This window comes from Artemia sp. Qi Xiang Cuo, chromosome 7, assembly GCF_049724085.1.
Source record: "Artemia sp. Qi Xiang Cuo chromosome 7, ASM4972408v1, whole genome shotgun sequence".
Taxonomy (NCBI): Eukaryota; Metazoa; Arthropoda; class Branchiopoda; order Anostraca; family Artemiidae; genus Artemia; species Artemia sp. Qi Xiang Cuo.
This window is the reverse complement of record NC_142800.1, coordinates 30,628,052-30,650,338: the sequence shown is the minus strand read 5'-3', so window position 1 is coordinate 30,650,338 and position 22,287 is coordinate 30,628,052. Positions and strand designations below refer to the sequence as shown.

At 36.8% G+C, this 22,287-nt stretch overlaps 1 protein-coding gene across 4 annotated transcripts in view; it reads left to right on the top strand.

Moving 5' to 3' along the window:
* Positions 1-22,287, top strand: part of LOC148950156 (nidogen-like) — a 364,016-nt gene that overhangs the window by 57,846 nt on the left and 283,883 nt on the right. For all 4 annotated transcript variants that reach the window (XM_089092178.1, XM_089092180.1, XM_089092177.1 and 1 more), the window contains one exon: positions 9,096-9,232. In XM_089092178.1, the coding sequence (XP_088948304.1) occupies positions 9,096-9,232 (137 nt within the window). The remainder of the gene's footprint in view (positions 1-9,095; positions 9,233-22,287) is intronic.

Below are 22,287 nucleotides of genomic sequence, written 5' to 3'. Positions count from 1 at the left end.
TTAAAAGTTCTAGTGCCCTTTTTAAAAGTTGAAAGTGATTGGAGAGCAATCAGCCCTTCTCTTTAGCCCATAATTTTCGAAACACTTCCAATCAAAATTTTAAGACAGGCATTTTGTTGAGCCTAGCTGAACAGTCAAGTAACTATATCTCTAGGGTTATTCGGTAGGTCAATCTCCCCCCCCCCAGATATGTATTTTCCCATTATGCTGTAAAATAGATGTTTCTTTAAAATTAAATCAAAACACACTATGTGTATGCTGGCTGCCTATAAGATATCTCAGCAATATCCCAAGAACGACTGAGGGTATTAAGTTCATTCTTTCAGGGCTACTTCTGTTATTACTTCTGCTCTTAAGATTTAACAAAATCAAAACAGTGTAAAGAACATATAACAAAGACTCCAGGTTTAACACAACCCACCAAAGCCCTGGGGTAAGGGTTGTAAGGTATGCCATGCCTGCATACAAGGTTTTCATGGAACAGATCGTCGTATGAACTTTGGATAGGGCTCATTTGATTGACGATTGGAAGTTATCGTGCTTCTTTAAGATTCAAAAGTGAATTGAGGGCAACCAGCTCCCCCAACCACGTCTCTAATCATATAATTTACGAAGCGCAAAACTACCACAAATCAGGATCAATAAGTAAATGAAACCCATAACAAACAGAAATTACGATAAATAACCGAGTCAAACTCAAAACAGGCAGAAATTAACATATGGAGGCCTCACAATCCCTACGCCTTCTCAAGCGCAAAACATAATTTGTACTCATAAGCGGCACGCTAGCGATGCTTAAGTAAAGAACGATGTGTCTACAATGTGTTTTTTTTTCTCTCCATACCCGGGCACTTCGTATCGAAGGCGTTATCGTAGAAACTTCGAAAAGGGCTCATTCGATTGGAAATTGGAGTGGCTAGTACCCTTTTAATAGTGGAAAGTGATTGAAGGGCAACTAACCCCTCCCACGCCCATCATTCCCCCAAACACACCCAATCAAAATTTTTAGATAGCCATTTTGTTCAGCGTAGTTGATTTATAGATAGAAAATATCTTTTTGAGGAGGACACTCCCCCACAACCCTCAGGGCAAGGGTATGAAGTTATGCCGTGAGGGAATATAAGAACCATGTTGGCACAATGTACCTTTTATTATTTTTTTCCTTTAGAGTAGGGCACTTCATATGGAAGGGATTGTCGTAGAGACTTCAAAAGGGAATCATTTGATTGGAAATCGGAAGTTCTAGGGCCCTTTTTAATAGTTGAAAGTGATTGGAGGGCAACTACCCCCCCCCACGCCCATCATGCCCCAAACACATCCAATCAAAGTTTCGGGATAGCCATTGTGTTCAGCGTAGTTGATTTCCAGATAGAAAATATGTTTTTGAGGAGGTCACTCCCCTAAAACACTCAGGGCAAGGGTTTTAAGTTATGCCCTGGGGATATATAAGGTTCTTATAGAAGACTTTGTCATAAAAACTTCAAAACAGTCTCATTCGATTGGAAATTTGAAGGGCTAGTACCCTTTTTAATAGTCGAAAGTGATTGGAGGGCAATTAGTCCCCCCCATGCCCATCATTCCCCCAACCACATCCAATCAAAATTTGGAGATAGCCATTTTGTTCAGCGTAGTTGATTTCCAGATTGAAAATATGTTTTGAGGAGGACACTCCCCCACTAGCCTCAGGGCAAAGGTTTTAAGTTATGCCCTGGGGGTACATAAGGTTTCTATAGAAGGTGTTGTCGTAGAAACTTCAAAAAAAGCTCATTCGATTGCGAATTGGAATGGCTAGTGCCCTTTTTAATAGTCGACAGGGATTAGAGGGCAACTAGCCTCCCCCCCACGCCCATCATTCCCCTAAACACATCCAATCAAAATTTTGAGATAGCCATTTTGTTCAGCGTTGTTGATTTCCAGATAGAAAATATATTTTTGAGGAGGACACTCCCCCACAACCCGCAGGGCAAGGATTATAAGTTATGCCCTGGAGGCATATAAGATTTTTATTGAAATCTTTGTCGTAGAAACTTGAAAAGGGGCTCATTCAATTTGAAATTCAATGGGATAGAACCCTTTTTAATAGTCGAAAGTGATTGGAGGGCAACTAACCCCCTTCTCAGGCCCACCTTTTCCCCAAACACATCGAATAAAAATTTTGAGACAGCCATATTGTTCAGCGTAGTTGATTTCCAGATAGAAAATATATTTTTGAGGAGGATTCTCCCCCACAACCCTCAAGGCAAGGATTATAAGTTATGCCCTTGAGGCATATAAGGTTTATTGAATTCTTTGTCGTAGAAAATTGAAAAAGAGCTATCTTAATTGGTAACTTATAAGAACGGAGCTACTTTTGATACTCAATTGGGAACGGGGGTTGACTAATCCCCCTCTCATGCCCACATTATTCCATCCCCCATCCAATCAAAACTATTAGTTCTCTTTTGCTCAATGTTGATGAAAGTTTAAGTAATTAGGTCTTTAAGGATGACAACCCTCCCTTCACAACCCTCAGGGCAAGGGTTGTAATTTATGCCCTGGAGCATAAAAAGTTTTTATTGAAAGCGTTGTCGTAGAAACTTCAAAAGGGCTCATTCAATTGGAAATTGAAAGGGCTAGAGCCTTTTTTAATAGTTGAAATTTATTGGATAGTGACTACCACCCCTCTCACGCCCACCATTTTATAAAACACATCCTATCAAAATTTTGCAGGCCAAACTATAAAGTCTTAAAAAACGAAAAGATTTAAAGTATTATTATCTTTTTCCCTGAAAAGACTATGTCAATTTAAAACGAACAGAAATTAATTTGTGGAAAAAGAAACTTTTTCCACAAAATAAGTTTTTCAAAGAAAAGTAAAGAACTCCATTAAATAAAAAATTAAAAAATTAAAAAATCAAATAGTTTACCAAGCGTGAAACTACCACAAATCAGCATCGATAGATAAATGAAACCCAAACGAACTGAAATTACAATAATTAACCGAGTCAAACTCAAAACGAGCAGAAATTAACATAAGTTGAGTGAAAAACCCCTATGCCTTCCCAAGGCCAGAACAAAATTTTCACTTTACTGAAAAAATACAAATGAATGTGCATTGTCAGTTTAGTATGCATATACTGATATTTAGTAATCGAAATGTTTATATTATTTAATTTATTAAAGTTATAAAAGTAAAAGCATTTATTTTTTTTCAGTAAAGTGCAAATTTTGTTCTGGCCTTCGGAAGGAATAGGGGTTTTGCGCCAAACTTATGTTAATTTCTGCTCGTTTTGAGTTTGACTCGGTTAATTATTGTAATTTCTGTTCGTTTTGGATTTCATTTATTTATCTATGCTTATTTGTGGTAGTTTCACGCTTCGTAGATTATTTTATTTTATTTTTGCTAATTTTTTGTTTAATGAAGTTCTTTACTTTTATTTGAAAAACTTATTTTGTGGAAAAAGTTTTTTTTAAATTAATACTGAAAAAGCACAAATGAATCTGCATTGTAAGTTTAATATATAGGCCTATATGTGCTGATATTTATTCCTTAAAATCTTAATAAATTTTGATTTATTAAAGTTATAAAAGTTAAAGCATGTAAATTTTTTTCAGTAAAGTGTAAATTACGTTCTTGCCTGGAGAAGGGACAGGGGTTGTGAGCCCTACTCATGTTAATTTTAGCTCATTATAAGTTTGACTCGGTTATTTATTGTAATTTCTGTTTGTTTTGGGTTTCATTTATTCATTGATGGTCATTTGTTGTAGTTTTATGCTTGGTACATTATTTGATTAGAGATGGGGTGGGGGGGCTGGATGCCCTCAATCCACTTTTGACTCATAAATAAACACTATAACTGCCAATTTCCAATCATATGAGCCCTATCCAAATTTCATACGACCACTTGTTCCATAAAAACCTTGTATGCACCCAGGGCATAACTTACAACCCTTACCCTAGGGCTCTGGTGGGCTGTATCATCCCTGGAGTCTTTCTTATATGTTCTTTGGACTATTTTTAGCAAAATGGTTATGTCACAATTTCGGTTAGATGCGTTTGGGTTAAAGAGGGCGTCAGGCGGGGACTGTTGCCTTCTATCATTGTTGACTCTTAAAAGGGAACTAGAACTTTAAATTACCAATCACTTGAGCCTCCTCTAAAGCTTATACGACCACACCTTCCATAAAAAGCTAATTTGTTTTTTAAATGTTATATGTTTTTAACCTGACTTTTAAAAAGGACAGTAGGACTTATGATTTCCAATTGAATGAGCCACATTCAAATTTTATGCTCATATATCGCTATCTCCAAATTTTGGTCGGAAGAATTTTGGGGAAAGGGCATTGGGGGAGAGGGGTGTCTGGTTGCCGTCCGGTTACTCATAAATCTTAAAAATAGAGCTAGAATTTTTGATTTGATACTGAATAAGCATTCTCCGAAGTCTATATGACCACCCTTTCCAGAAAAAACCTAAAATGTTAACAATGGACCACTACTAGAGCTTATGACCCCTGCCCTGAGGGTCATGGGGGTTGTCATCCTTAAAGGCATAATAACTGGGCATTTAAAATAGGTTTAACAAAATGGATACCTTAAAATTTTGAATGGATGTGTTTTGGGAAATGATGGGCATGAAGGGGGGCTGATTGCCTCTAATCACTTTCAACTATTAAAAAGGGCACTAAAACTTTTGATTTCCAATCCAATTAACCCCTACTGAAGTTTATGCAACCATCCTTTCCATAATAACCTTATATGCCCCCGGGGCATAACTTATAACCCTTTGCCTGAGAGCTGTGAAGGAGTTTTAATACTCAAAGACATAATTACTGGACCTTTCAACTACGCTAAATAAATGGTTATATCAAAATTTGTATTGGATGTGTTGGGAACTGATCAACCCGGAGGGGGGGGGTGTGGTTGTAGGTTGCCCTCTAATCACTTTTAACTATTAAAAAGGGCACTAGCCCTCTCAATTTGCAATCTAAGTAACCCTTTTTGAAGTTCTTACGATAACCCTTTCTTTGCGAAGGGCCCTAGTCTAAAGACCCCCCCCCCAAAAAATATATATATATATATATATATATATATATATATATATATATATATATATATATATATATATATATATATATATATATATATATATATATATATATATATATATATATATATATATATATATATATATATTAATACGTTTTGCCCACATCGCTCTTTACTTAGGCAGCGCTATTATGGCACCGCATATGATTTCTTAAGCTAAACAAAATGATTTATATATTTTATTAAAGAAAGAGGTCTTAAAATAAAATTTGATTTATTTACAAATTTTGAATGTCCATTAAATGTAAGAGAAAAAAGGTAGGTACTTATCGGCTATATAATAAACACTCGAGAATTTCGATCGCGAATGATGCAAACATGAGACGCAAGAAACTGGTCAAGCAACTTCTTTATACCAGAGAATTAGCTTTGGCTGTGTTGGAAAATGAATTGTAGCTATATTGTATTTAAGTGTTTAGTTGGTATTTTGGGTAAGTTAGATTAGAATAACCAAACTTCACTTTTCGAGTTTCTATTATAACCGACAAGTACCGTTGCGCTATTTTGAGAATCCAGATAATTAAATTTGAAGCTTTAATATCATTTCGAAGGTAATAGCCATTGTTTGATTGATTAGGACCTTCCAACTACCTACAGAATTAAAACGACTTACAGATTTTAACAGCATAAACAGAACTTATTTTTAGGGAGGTTAATCAGCAAATGACTTTCAGACTATCTATTGCAAAAGTGAATTAATTTTCAGTACTTTTATACTCTGTAGGGTAGATCCATATGTCCTAAAGGCCACTTTTGTCCCGTGGACAACATCCAGCTATTCATTTTGCAAGCGTCTTTGTTGTAATAAAAAAGGAGCAAACTATCGTATATTATTAACCTCTCCAGCTAGAATTTATAGTTTACTCGAGCCAAATATACGGCTGTCATTAGAGTAAAATCAAACATTTCGTGGTAATGAACTGTAAGTAAGGAGCGACACGGCTCAATAGTAACCGAAACTCTAAAAAACGGAATTTTGATACCAATACATGCATCAAAAGAATCAGATTGTAAGGCTGATTTCAAATATATAAGTTTCATCAGTTTTATCAAGTTTGACTCTTTCTCACAACTCTATTTTTTTAAACAATAGAAAACTTTAGCGTAAAGAGCGAAACTTTGAAGAGGGGACAGCCCCTTACATATACGGAATAATTTCTGTTCGTTTTAAGTCTTAATGTCGCTCCTTACTTTCAGTTAAAAAAAACTTTTTTTTTTTTTTTTATTTAATGAAAGGCACAAATAACATAAACTTTGATCAGCGATCACCATAAAACACCTAAATGAAACACTACATTAACCTAATAATAGCAATTAATACTTGGAAAAACGGTCATTGGAAAAAAAAACACTTAACACTTGGAAAAAATAGTCAAATGGAACATTACATTTGCTTTATACTGGAATTTTTTTATTTTTTTTTAGTTAGCCAAATTTAAGGATACTTCGCTATTCTTCTTTAATTTTTCAGTGATCATATACCTAGAAAAAATCATTTTCTGACTTCAAACTGTCCAAACACTTACCCCCCCCCCCACCCTTATGTCTCAATTTATATAGCCCAAATTGTATATTTCCCATATATTCTGTCACTTGTCTTTGTCTTTTCTCGCGCAAAGCTGAAAAAAAAACTAACAAAGAAACCGGTTAGTTTTCAAGTTTTATTCTGCATAAACTTGAGTGAGTGGCCCTTAATTTACAAGTACCAAAATTCCTTCCCCCTAAGGAAATTAACAAAATAAAACCCAAATAAAATTATCAAATTTGGAAAGCCTTATTTTTCACGGGGGGGATATTTTCCGGGGGATATTTTCCACGGGGGTATTTTCCTGGGGTATTTTCTGGGGGGTAATCGCCTGAGGGGGGGGGGGTAAATTAGAATCCACTGTATCTACCTACTTCTTTTTTCGTGGGGGGGGGCAATTGTTAGTATTTTATTTTTGAAATTTTCGTTTACTATTACCGCGGTTACTATTGCTCATAAATACGTTACCAAGGACTGTTGAAAAAATAATGCAATTTCTTGGTTATTAAATGTCTGTAATATTTTACGTTGGTACAGTTATTAATATACTGACCATACTTCTAGTAGATTGCTCTATTATCCTAATTAAAATATGATAATGTATATAAATTTATTAGAAGCCAAAAAAATAGGCTTTACAGCACAGTAATCTTAAATACACTCCACAAGAAAAACAACATAAATACCTAACTTCTCCCCCCCCCTGAAAAAAAAACCAACTTTCACTCATTGATGCCAACGCTTCATTTACGTATTTACATAACTGCCTGATTGTCCTTTTTACAGTCGTCTGCAGGATCCCGGGGAAATCCAAGTTACCACCCTCAAAATCCTTTCCCCTTAAAAGAGAAAGTTGCTGGCACTCCGCGGGAATATGGTAACATCATCAATAACATCTGCGGCAAGAGTAATCCGCGTCTGCATCTGGAACCATCTTTTTTCTTTCAAATATTCTTTTTCTATTTTTTAGCGGCAAGCAATTCACTCGGATCCGAAGCCAAGTCCTTAATGTTTCCGCCGGTAATCCTAGTTTAAAATAATATTCAAATCCAAATATCTGTTTTACTTGGGAATAAAACTTGAATGTCTCAGATGTTTTAACTGCTTGAGTCCAAATTTGGACTTCCTGGCCTTTTATTCTTTCTATAAGCTTAGACAAAAAACGGCTCATCCTAATCTGAGGGTCTTAGCCCCTCATTCCAAATATAAAATAATCATACTCCATCTAAGACATTTTTTATTTGATACGGCTACGATATTTCATGTTTCGACCGTAGCATCTCCAGATAAGCTGCTTTTGCTAACCTATCTTCTGGCAGACTTAGAACTTTTACCCAATTCCGGATCATCTGTACTAATCTACTCATTCTCAGCGAAAATATTCCTAGATCACCTTTTATTGCCTGATTGTGGGTCGTTACGTGAAGACCAATTACTCTTTTAAAGTGTTGTAGCTGAATTGATTCCAATTGTGCTGCCGGGTCATGCCCACAGAGTTCAGCTCCGTAATGGATAGTAGGTAAAACTTTAGAATTCACAACATATTTATACATTTTTAGATCTTTTATACTTGAAAGCTTTGAATTACTTAAAATGGCAGCTGAAACTGCTTTCCCTCTCTTAATCATCTCTTTTACATGATTTTTCCATCCTCCTTTTGCTGAAAGTGTTACTCCCAAATATTTAAAAATTTTGCTCTCTTTTACTTTTCACCTTTATAACAAAATTTTTATTTTTGATCATCTTTATTCACATGGATTCCTCTGAAAACCCCAATATCAGTCTTTTTCATATTCAAGACTAGTTTCTTTCTATCTAAATATTCTATTAATATATTCAATAAGATCTGGAGCTCTTCTGGTGACTTGCCTATCAAAACCGCATCATCAGCAAAAAGCAACAGAGGCAATGCCAGGTTCCTTAGTGACACCGTAGGGGCCCATATCTTTTTTTGATTAGACTGTTGATGATTAGACTGTTGTGCCATAACTCTATTCCGTTGTCAAATTTGATCAGAATATGCTAACCCTCAACTTTCTAATATAAGTCAAATGAAATAAATTTATTTTCTCGGTTGGTTCGTTCTGCACCCAAACACTGTTAGAGTGCCTCCACATACAAGAATATTAACTGTTTGGGTTTTCTAAAATACCAAAGAATTATGTAGTATGGAATTCAACTTTCAATTTTCTGAACAAGACTAACAAAACAAAAATGCATATGTTTGTGGAAAGAGAGACACTGTATATCTAATTAGAAAATATTTTGCATTGTATAAAGTCACCGATTTTACGTTTTAACATAATGAAAATTATCTTGATTTTGATTATGCATAAAAGCTAAAAATTGTCCAAAGATGGAGAATTTTTCCACCTTAAATGACTCGTTGTAAACAGACCAGAAGTGAAGAACGACAGCTGACAGGGATCTTTTTCAAAAACAGTTTTCGCAGTTTCTTGTCAGTTATTTTACTTTCTTTTTCAGGTAAACGAGAATGGCTTACTTTCCTTTAGTACAGATGTTCCAACATTTTTCAACATCAAGTTTCCGCTAGATTACCCAATTATAGCCCCTTTTTACTCGGATGTCGATATACGAAGAGCTGGAAACATTTTCTACCGGTATCGGATTTATAATACCCTATTTCCTTGAAATTAGTTTCTTGGTGTATGACACAGCTGAGAATCGTTTAATTGTTTTTGTCATACAATCTTTCAGCTTAGAAAGCTCTGTTCTAATGCAACAAAAACTATACTCTTACGTGCTCTCTAAAGGCGATAGAATGCTGACATTAGTATATTCGTATTCAATTTTATGACTGGAGAATACTTGGAACGTAGAAATGATCCAAGCTGGCGTAGAAGCAGTTAAGAATTTAAGCATTTAAGTAAACATTAGGGAAGTCGGTGCTTAATCTGTTTACACATAACCCTGGGGGTGAAAAGGAAGGCCAGTATTAGAAACGTAAAATAAATATTGTTATTGCTGAATTTGACCCATTCTTGGACATGAATCTCATGGGATATGAGCCAGCATAAAATTGTTACATCATTTTAAAAGAAAAACAAGTTTATTTTCAAATGAAAATGACGACCTACATTAAACTAAAACAAAAATTCCGGATAAGAGAAGGCTGCCCTTCCTCAATCCCACGGCTCTTTACACTAAAATTTTATAATGTTTATACTAAGTGCTATACTAAGAAATACAATTGCCCATAACTCCAAAAATTGTTTTAGACCAAAACACAAATTACACTATTCAACAACTTTGTCCAAAATCTCCATATAGGAAACTTCTAGTCCCTTGGATTGAACAACAAAGAAAATCCATCGGCTTGAAAAACAAGAAAAGTGGCTGCAATCAAAATATTCTGCATCAGAGTTACATGTTTTCCCATTTTTTTCTCTCCGCAAATAGCGGGCACCGGAACATCATAAAGAGCTGTTTAATGGATCATTTTAAAGGAAATAGTTGTACCTAGAAACCTTTTGCAATTAACCAAAAAATTTTAATAACAAAATCAACTTCTTAAGACAAACTACATATTTTTTTTTATAACGCAGAAGCATCAAATGTTATTAGCATCATCTTGCATACGAACATCAAAATAGGATTTCATTTTTAACATTATTATAAAATCCATTACATAAAAGATCGGTATACTTCAATATAAATGGGGACATCGGTATCATGGCTGTAGAGATGCCTGAATACTGTAAAGAACAGACCACAAGTTAATATACTATTATGGTTACAGCCCTTCCCCGGGATCTGGGTTGGGGAGGGGGTATTTTGACGCCGAAGTTTTTTTGTGGATCCACCAGATATCCCTGTAACCCCCTTTTTGAACCTTCAAATCAACACAGAAGAACCTTATGATCTAGAAGTTTGACAGGCAGCCTGCAAGCTGAAGAATGGCAGAGTAACAGGAACTGACAGAATAGTAGCTGAGATGATAAAAATATCACTGAATACCTGTATGGATGCTTTGCTTACACTTTTTGCTAGTATCTGGAAGTCTGAAAAGGTACCCGATGATTGGACTAAAAGTACGCTCATTAAACTTTTCAAGAAAGGAGACGCGACAAATTGTGACAACTGGAGGGGCATCAGTCTCCTATCTATTCCAGGTAAGTTCTTCTCACAAATTATTCTTCAGTGCATCCAGACAGTCCTCAAAAAATATCTACGGGACGAACAACACAGTTTCCGGCCGTCCCGTTCTTGCACAAATCTCATCTACACACCACGGATGATGATCAAGGAGTGCAATGAATGGCGAGAGAAAATGTACCTGATTTTCGTGGACTTTGAGAAAGCCTTCGACTCCATCGACTGAGACTCGCTATGGAAAATCCTGCGATTCTATGGAATTCCTGATAAAATAGTCGCCCTAATTGTTGCATTATATGAAGACACATAATGCTATGTTCGGATCCAAGAAGGAAAGACTAGATATTTCCGTACTATATCCGGCGTAATACAGGGCTTTATTCTTTCTCCATTCATCTTCGTTCTTGTTGTCGCCTACATTCTCCTCGATCGTACAGGGTTCGTCATCCAAATTGGAGAAGGCAAACATCTAGCCGGACCGTTTTTTTTTTGACGATATTTCTTTGATGGAAAGTAACAAGCCCAAACTCCAGGATCTCCTCAATACTATTCATGAAAATACTGGCTAAAAAACTGACCATCTCAAAGTATTGATCTGTTGCATCTGGTGAAAAGAGGGTGTGTTTGGGGGGGGGAGGGATGAATGCCCTCCAATCACTTTTGACTCTTAAAAAATTAACTAGAACCTTCAATTTCCAGTAAAATGAGCCACCTGCCAAGTTTAGACGACCTCCCTTTACACGAAAACCTTATACTCAACCGGGGCATAACTTGCAACACTTGCCCCCAGGCTTTGAGAGGTTGTGTCAACCCCGGAGTTTTTTTATCTGATTAATAAACTATTTTTAATTAAATTGCTATATCAAAATTTTTATCGGATGGCTTTGGGGAAAAAGGGTGTGGGTGGGGGGGGGGGGCTAGTTGCCCTCCGATCTCTTTTGACTCTTAAAAAGCGAACTATGATTTTTAATTTCCAATCAAATGAACCCCCTCTGAAGTTTATACGAGCACCCCTTCCATAAAAATCATATATGCCCCCAGGGCATAGCTTACAACGCCTGCCTCCGGGTACCGGGGGGTGGTGTCGACCCTGGAGTTTTTGTTATCTGATCTTTGAACTATTTTTAACAAAATTTACTTCTCGAACATTTCGTTATATGCATTTGGGGAAAAAGGGCGTGGGGGGCTTTCCGCTGATAGAAAGTTTTTTTTTAAGTGCTAAAAGCATTAGCGTAAAGAGCAAGGTATTGAGGAGGGAGGCACCCCTTCATATATGGACTAATTTCTGCTAATTTTAAGTCTTAGTGCTGCTCCTTACTTTCAGTTTAAAAAAAACTTGTTAACTTGTGTAAATACTTGTAAAACTTGTGTAAATATAATCTTTATTTTAAATAGAAAAAGATTTTCTGCAATAGGATGCTCACTATCCCTCCCCCCCTCCCCTGCAACCGTATTGTCTGTGTAGCCCATATATTTTCCCGGGAATAAAGGAGGATTTGGTGTTTATTTATACTTCCCCCACCTCAGAACCTTTTCTATCTTCATCAGAAGGCTCATGAAGAGCTATAAGATTTGGTGGTCAAAATTCACTTTTCGAGGTATCAGACATTCTCCACATACGTAATGGCCCACCAGCTCATTTCCATGATAGTTGATGCTTAATTATACATTACTGTAAATAATTTTTATCAAATATCAATTAAATCAACTTAGTTATTTGAAGTTTAATACAAATGTCTAGATTAACCGTTTGTTTTGTATGAACTACGTGACTTCCTTGGAACGAATGCGCCACCGTGTTGAATAACCGCCTCTGAAGCTGGAAGCCTCAGCATGAAGTTTTTTGATAATTTAAAACTGATTTCCCATCTCTGATTTGTCAATAAACTGCCATTTGGCTGTATTTCGAGCAAAATTGTACTTTTGTGCCATAAAAATAGCGAAATACCCCACTTTTCTGTGGTACAATATTTTTGGCTACTTAAAATGGACATTAAAAATTTAATTTTCTTTCGAATGCACCTTTTGCAAATTTTCTAGGTTCAATACCGTAGTCCTTGGGGGATAATGAAAAAAAACAAACGAACGGAGAAATAAATACACATATGTGATCTTCCTTATTTAAAAAAAAAAGAAGCAAAATTCAAAATTATTGCAGATAAGAGTTTCAGACCTCTATAGTAAGATTAGGCCTAGATGATAAGCTAAATTTGATGGAGTAATTTTCATCAGGATTACTTTTGTCCTTTTTGGGTGTTTCTTTTTCGGGGGCTTTCTTTTTTTAGAATCAGGCAAATTCTCCTAAGCTCGTAGCTTTTTACCGTTTACTTTAAACTTGACAGGTTTTGTGTATCTGGAATTACCATAAAAGGCAGATTCTTTTAATAGATGTGTTGTTACAAAATGTTATTTGTTTGAGTTTGGATCACTATTAGTTGTGTCACTCCTTACTACGATTAAATAAAAAAAACAAGTTTTTTTAACTGAAAGTAAGGAGCGACATTGAAACTTAAAACAAACAGAAATTATTCCGTATATGAAAGGGGCTGTCCCCTCCTCAATGCCTCGCTCTTTACGCTAAAGTTTTTTATTGTTTTAGAAAATAAAGTTGTGAGACAGAGTCAAACTTTAGCATATAGAGCGAGGCGTTGAGAGAGGACAGCCCTTTCATATACGGAATAATTTCTGTTCTTTTTAAGTTTTAATGTCGCTCCTTACTTTAAGTATACAAAACTTGTTTTTTTTATTTAATTTCTGATCGTTTTTTTGTCAATGCAGCTTTTATTTTAAAATGCAAATTCAACATTTTTGAAGATAGGAGTTTGAAGCTTCTTTAATAATGTTCTTTGATAAGCTGAATCTGATGGTGTGATTTTCGTTAAAGTTAATTGAAAAAATTTGCAATTAAAACAAAATTTTATTGTTTAAAAAAAATTGAGTTGTGAGAAAGTCAAACTTTAGCGTAAAGAGTGAGGCGTTAAGGAGGGGACAGCCCCTTTCATATACGGAATAATTTCTGTTCGTTTTAAGTTTTAACGTCGTTCCTTACTTTCAATTAAAAAAAAACTTTTTTTTTATTTTGTTTGTGAACGTTTTTGAATTAATGCAGGTTCTGATTTCGGCTCAATTTACTTGAAAGGTTAAAATGATATTTGTATATTAGTTTTTCTTTAATTTAGTTAAATAGCTTTCATAAACGCTGTTTAATTTTGTTTACGAATGTTTTCATTAATAATAAATATACTTAACTCATAAATTAACTTACGTAACGAACTTCTATATTCATATATTTTTAATACGTAAATTAGGGGGTTTTCCCCCTAGTCAATAACTTGCTCTTTAAGCTAAAGTTCGAATTTTGTTCCATTTCTTTAAAAATGACCCCTTAATCTCAAAGGCCGTTAATTAGAATAAATAGCTCTTATGAAAATACTAAAAAATCTTTGGCTTAAAGAGCGAGGCATTGACTAGAAGGTGATTCCAATCATATAGCTAATATTTTTTGTTCGTTTTAAATTTTGATGTTGCTCCTTACTTTCAGTTGAAAAACTTGCTTTTATATTTAATTTCTGATTTTTTTAAAATAATGATGAGAAATCCGGCGGCCCCTTCACAGCAATGTCCCTTCTCCCATGAAAAAGTCCTCCCATATAACCCCCGACCCACTCCCACCCCCACTACCAGAAAAAATTCCCCCCTGAAAACGTCTGTATACTTCCCAATAACCAATGCTATAAGTTAACATTGGGTAAAGTCCATAACTTTCCGCCCTCCCCTTGCGGCCTTTGAGGGATTAAGTCATCCTAAAAGACATAGTTATAATATTTTCGACCATGCTGAACAAAATGGCTATCTCAAAATTTTGATCGGGTGACTTTGGGAAAAAAATGAGCGTGGCAGGGGGCCTAGTTGCCCTCCATTTTTTGGTCACTTAGAAAGGGCACTAGAACTTTTAATTTCCATTTCAATGAGCACTCCCACGATATTCTAGGACCACTGGGTCGATACGATCACCCCTGGAAAAAGAAAAGAAATAAAAAAATAAACACGCATCCGTGATCTTTCTTCTGGCAAAAAATGGAAAATTCCACATTTTTCCCCCCCTTTTTTCGAAAATCAGCCAAATTTTCTCAGGCGCGTAACTTTTGATGGGTAAGATTAAACTTGATGAAACTTATATTTTTGAAATCAGAATTCAAATATGATTCTTTTGATGTATCTATTGGTATCAAAATTCCGTTTTTTAGAGTTTCGGTTAACATTGAGCCGGGTCACTCCTTACTTACAGTTCGTTACCACGAACTGTTTGATTACGCCTACACGAACTTTTTAATAAATACATTCAGAAGCACTCTTCAGAGATAATACAAGATTAGCATATTCTTCTGAATAATACTCACATATTAGGAATTCTTAAAGATAAAAATTCTTAAAGATTCTTAAAGATCAATTTAAAAAACTGAATTTTGATATAAATAGATATATAAAAAATCGGATTATAAAACTGATTCTAAATATATAAGATTATTTAAGCTTAGTGTAAACCATCAAAGGTCAAGAGCCTGAGAAAATCTGCCCAATTTTCAAAAAAAAAGGGGGGGGGGAACTCCTTAAAAGCCATAGAATCACACCATCAGATTCAGCTAATCGGAGAACCTACAGTAGAGCAGGTTTCAAACTCCTATATGCAAACATTTAGAATTTCGTTTTTTTTTGCCAGAAGATCACGGATGCGTTTTATAATTTTTTTCCCAGGGGTGATGATATCGAACCAATTGTCCTAGAACATCGGATAGGGCTCTTCGAACGAAAATATAAAATTCTAGACCTTTTTTAATTGACAAAAAATATTGGAAGACAACTAGTCCCCCTCCTGCGCCCCTTTTTCTCTAAAATCGCCTGTTCAAGTTTTTAAATAGTCATTTCGTTCAGCATAGACGAAAGGTCCAAGAGTCATGCCGTTGGAGAAAAGGGAGAAAGATTTCCGGGGGTGAACTTTCCAAAGGAAATTTTTACTGGGGTAAGTAGTATTGTGTCAATCTAAGGCACAACATCCCTATCCCCCCATGCTTATGACAGCCCAAGCCCACTATTCATATGACAGCCCTATCCTAAGATTCCGAGCGCTCAGTTGCTATTGGATTTGCTAGTACCTCTACGGGATCTAGGATTTTTTCGAAAACAAATATTCTTAGTTTTAACGACACCCCATATCAACAGTTTTCACGACAGCCCTATCATAAGAGAAAAAGACCGTCCAAATTATTGTATGCAATTTTAAGTGCAGCCATCTGGTCTTATCTAAACTGATAAGGATTTCAGGAAAGTGATAAGGAAACTGATAAGGGATGATAAGGATTTCTTGGAAATATATTTTTTTTTGTCACAATGCCATGATTTCAACGCGGGCCTAAGGTATTATTTCAACCAAATATTTTGATGTAAGAAACTGCTCGTCTAGCTTATATTCAGTTGATGAATTGAAGTATATCTACGAACATGTACAATAAAAGGAACTGTGATGAGGATTGCAATAAACAAAAGGTAAGTGATATATTTTTCATTGTATGCTTACTGGTTGGGGACTATTTCCTATACAGTTTGGGTTAATTAAATGGCATTTACAATCTTCTTTAGTTACTGAATTGTATGTATAGTTTTAAAATCACCGTAATCTACTAGCCTTTATTGAGCTATTGAATGCAGTCCAATATTTTGAACCTGGAAACAAAATATATTTTGAACAGGGGATGATTAATTGTCTGAATTTTATGTGTTTGGACATCATATATAATCATTCGTTTTTTTAAATCACCTCTTCCTACTAGTTATTCTTAAAAGTTTGTTTTCAGTCCATGGTTTATTATTGAACCCAAGCCTTAACATGAATATTAGTAGAAAACGTATTATGAGTGTGACAGGGTATATACCCCCATTTTAAAATATGTTTTCTTGTTGTGAACGAGAAAAGGACATAACATCGTAATGAACATTATTGGGCTCCGTACCTCTCAGAAGGATGGGGTTGGTGGTTTGGGGGGGGGGTAACTTTTTAAGGGGTTAACTTTTTTTTTACATATTTTTTTCAACTTTTTTCCATATCTTAAAGTCACATCAAATATACTTATCGCAAAAAAACACCTGTAAAATTTTAAAAATACAATATGAGGATGATATAAATATGTCAGTCATGATTTTTTCATTTGGAAAAATAATAAATAATTTTTTATAGTGTCCTTGAATTTTTATTAGTAATTTTTGTTTTATTATCGTGCAACGAGGACGGTCAACCGGAAGTCTACCAAAATATTTGCATTTTAGTCTACATTTTTCACTGGCTTGTATAATCCTCGTTTTTCTCTTTTTTTACTATTTTTTCGTTTTATTAGATAAATAATGTTTGTAGTGACGTTTTTTTTACTTATTTTTTTTTATTTAACTGAAATTTTGCAACTTTTTTTCCATGTCTTAAAATCTTGAGGTTTAAACTTTTATATTTTTCATATTGAGTACAAAAATATTATGAATTTTATTTTTTAATTAAAGAAAGCATGTATTATTCTAATTTATTGTTCTTGAACATCGTAGTAGGAATCATAGGGGACCTTTTGGACGTTTAGACACACACACAACACAGCATGTATGTATAAAGCATGTATTATTCTAATTTATTGTTCTTGAACATCGTAGTAGGAATCATAGGGGACCTTTTGGACGTTTAGACACACACACGTGTGTGTGTGTGTGTGTGTGTGTGTGTGTGTGTGTGTGTGTGTGTGTGTGTGTGTGTGTGTGTGTGTGTGTGTGTGTGTGTGTGTGTGTGTGTGTGTGTGTGTGTGTGTGTGTGTGTGTGTGTGTGTGTGTGTGTGTGTGTGTGTGTGTGTGTGTGTGTGTGTGTGTGTGTGTGTGTGTGTGTGTGTGTGTGTGTGTGTGTGTGTGTGTGTGTGTGTGTGTGTGTGTGTGTGTGTGTGTGTGTGTGTGTGTGTGTGTGTGTGTGTGTGTGTGTGTGTGTGTGTGTGTGTGTGTGTGTGTGTGTGTGTGTGTGTGTGTGTGTGTGTGTGTGTGTGTGTGTGTGTGTGTGTGTGTGTGTGTGTGTGTGTGTGTGTGTGTGTGTGTGTGTGTGTGTGTGTGTGTGTGTGTGTGTGTGTGTGTGTGTGTGTGTGTGTGTGTGTGTGTGTGTGTGTGTGTGTGTGTGTGTGTGTGTGTGTGTGTGTGTGTGTGTGTGTGTGTGTGTGTGTGTGTGTGTGTGTGTGTGTGTGTGTGTGTGTGTGTGTGTGTGTGTGTGTGTGTGTGTGTGTGTGTGTGTGTGTGTGTGTGTGTGTGTGTGTGTGTGTGTGTGTGTGTGTGTGTGTGTGTGTGTGTGTGTGTGTGTGTGTGTGTGTGTGTGTGTGTGTGTGTGTGTGTGTGTGTGTGTGTGTGTGTGTGTGTGTGTGTGTGTGTGTGTGTGTGTGTACACACACACACACACACACACACACACACACACACACACACACACACACACACACACACACACACACACACACACACACACACACACACACACACACACACACACACACACACACACACACACACACACACACACACACACACACACACACACACACACACACACACACACACACACACACACACACACACACACACACACACACACACACACACACACACACACACACACACACACACACACACACACACACACACACACACACACACACACACACACACACACACACACACACACACACACACACACACACACACACACACACACACACACACACACACACACACACACACACACACACACACACACACACACACACACACACACACACACACACACACACACACACACACACACACACACACACACACACACACACACACACACACACACACACACACACACACACACACACACACACACACACACACACACACACACACACACACACACACACACACACACACACACACACACACACACACACACACACACACACACACACACACACACACACACACACACACACACACACACACACACACACACACACACACACACACACACACACACACACACACACACACACACACACACACACACACACACACACACACACACACACACACACACACACACACACACACACACACACACACACACACACACACACACACACACACACACACACACACACACACACACACACACACACACACACACACACACACACACACACACACACACACACACACACACACACACACACACACACACACACACACACACACACACACACACACACACACACACACACACACACACACACACACACACACACACACACACACACACACACACACACACACACACACACACACACACACACACACACACACACACACACACACACACACACACACACACACACACACACACACACACACACACACACACACACACACACACACACACACACACACACACACACACACACACACACACACACACACACACACACACACACACACACACACACACACACACACACACACACACACACACACACACACACACACACACACACACACACACACACACACACACACACACACACACACACACACACACACACACACACACACACACACACACACACACACACACACACACACACACACACACACACACACACACACACACACACACACACACACACACACACACACACACACACACACACACACACACACACACACACACACACACACACACACACACACACACACACACACACACACACACACACACACACACACACACACACACACACACACACACACACACACACACACACACACACACACACACACACACACACACACACACACACACACACACACACACACACACACACACACACACACACACACACACACACACACACACACACACACACACACACACACACACACACACACACACACACACACACACACACACACACACACACACACACACACACACACACACACACACACACACACACACACACACACACACACACACACACACACACACACACACACACACACACACACACACACACACACACACACACACACACACACACACACACACACACACACACACACACACACACACACACACACACACACACACACACACACACACACACACACACACACACAAACACACACACACACAAACACATACAAACACAAATACAAACACACACAAACACAAAAAAAAAAATACACAAAAGCTAACACTCACACAAATACACAGACAATAAGAATCACATACAAACACACATACACACACACAAACAAACACACAATCACTCACACACACACACACACACACACACACACACACACACACACACACACACACAAAGGCTTGTAACGCTTGATGGATAACGCTATTGATGATTGATTTGGTAACCGACGACTTGGTTACTATTGAGCTGAGTCACTCCTTACTTTCCATTCGTTACCATGGAATGTTTGAAAACAGTTCTTGGTGTCATTTATAATCCCTGAAAATCGGTTACCAGGTTCTTACTGAAACGCTAATGTGACGGCTCTCAGGAAACTAATTAACGTGATGCAATTAACTTTGGGTAAATGATAATAAGTCTAAACATCTTGTGAACACAAAATGTAAAAACTTACTATTACATGCTTTCTTATTGATCAGATACACGGAATGGTATGTTTAACAAAAGAGCTGGAGCAAGAACCCAAATAATAAATAGAAAAGAACAATTAATTTCAATGTTTTCGGTTAATCTACAAAAACGTACTTACAGTCTAAACAGGAAAGGTGTCTTGAATAATAGCTTCCTATAAGAATTCTAAACCCAGCAGGAAAATGGGCAAATAAGTATTAAAAAAGGAATTACAATCTAGTGACTGGATTTATAGCTCTATTAGGAAGTATTTTAATGTTAGGATCGCTGCCTCGGCTGGTAATGGTCGTGTTACATAATTGTTGCTCGGTTTGTAGCACAGTTCAGAGCTTAAACACATTCCATTTGTATGTGTTATTGTGATGTACTTTGCTGTAAGGAACACGAAAAATGTAATTGGAAACATGGTATCAAATAGTAGGGTAAAACTCTCCTGAACTTTGATTATGTAGATGATATGAGCTTTCTAGATAAGAAAAAGTTTTTTAAAATGAATAGATTTTCGGAGGTTTAGTGAGTTATGGGTGCTAAAAAACCTGAAAACCTAACGTTAAAAGACTAAGTCTCATTAACTAGGAAGAAATGAGACTGAACAGGTCATGTTATGTACCAAGAAAACCGACCAAGTAGATAACTTCACTTACTTGGGTAGTATTGCTAGCAAAGAGGGGGGACTTAGTTGAGACGTAAAAAGTAGAATGACCTTGGTGAAGGTTTTTTTTCAGTTTCAAAAAGTTTTAAAGAATCGAAATTTAAATTTGAGTCGATATCGGTTATGACAGTGATGGCGTATGGCTTTGAGACGTCAGTATTTCGAAAGGCTAGATAGATTTGTTAAATGTTTTCCAAGGGAATTGCCTAAGGATAGCTTTAGGTACTCATCTGACTGACCATCAAACAAACAATGTGCTATATGAAAAATGTGGCTCTATCAACCTTTCTAAGCCTATGCTGAAAGCAAGGCAAATATGACTGGGCCAAGTTTTACGGATGAAAGATGACAGATTACTGAAGATTGTTCTTCTTGGTCTTCCATCTGGGGACAAACGAGAGGCAGGCCGTTGACGAATGGGATGGTAATATGTCTTAAGAAAGGGATTAAAGGATATCAGAAGTATATTGGAGGGGTAAAGCGCACAGCTTCCAATATGCTGGAATAGAAGAAAAGCGTGCGCAACTTTGTTAACCTCAGGCGGTTCGATACTGCTTCAAGAATTGAAGCCTCAATATTTAAGTCTATTTGCTTTTAACAATAAAAGCAAATGTTATGAATAGAAATTGTTAATGTTAAATTTTCCTATAAACAGGCGATTTCACGACAAGCCTATAGCTTCAACTTCCATTAAAAGGACAATATATTTCTATAATTGGATGGAATAGTTTTAGACCTATCTATTCACAAAACTGGAATTAGGATATCACATAGACATTTATTTAGAAAATCACTTAAAACTTTCTCAATGATAGAAAAGTGGTCCTGTTTTTACGTGGTTGTCACGTATTTTGCCTAAAGAAAAAAAACATCGAAGTAAGTCTCCAAATGCAATATGGTAGATGGATTAAGCTGAGTCACAGCTAGTTTTGCATTACGTTGAAATATTAAAACCTGAAAAATAGCTCAGAAGGACCAGAATCCAGTTCAGAAGAACTGCAGAAAAATAACTTAGCAAAACTCTTATAGGAAGCATAAACCTTTAGTAAAACACTTGTAACTAGCAGCTGTCTATATTTATTGCACTCAAAAGTGTCTTCAGTACAGCACTAATAGAATTCTAGCTCACAGGGTGGCGGTGATGGTGGAGAGTACCCCTGATACATAGAATAATTTGTTT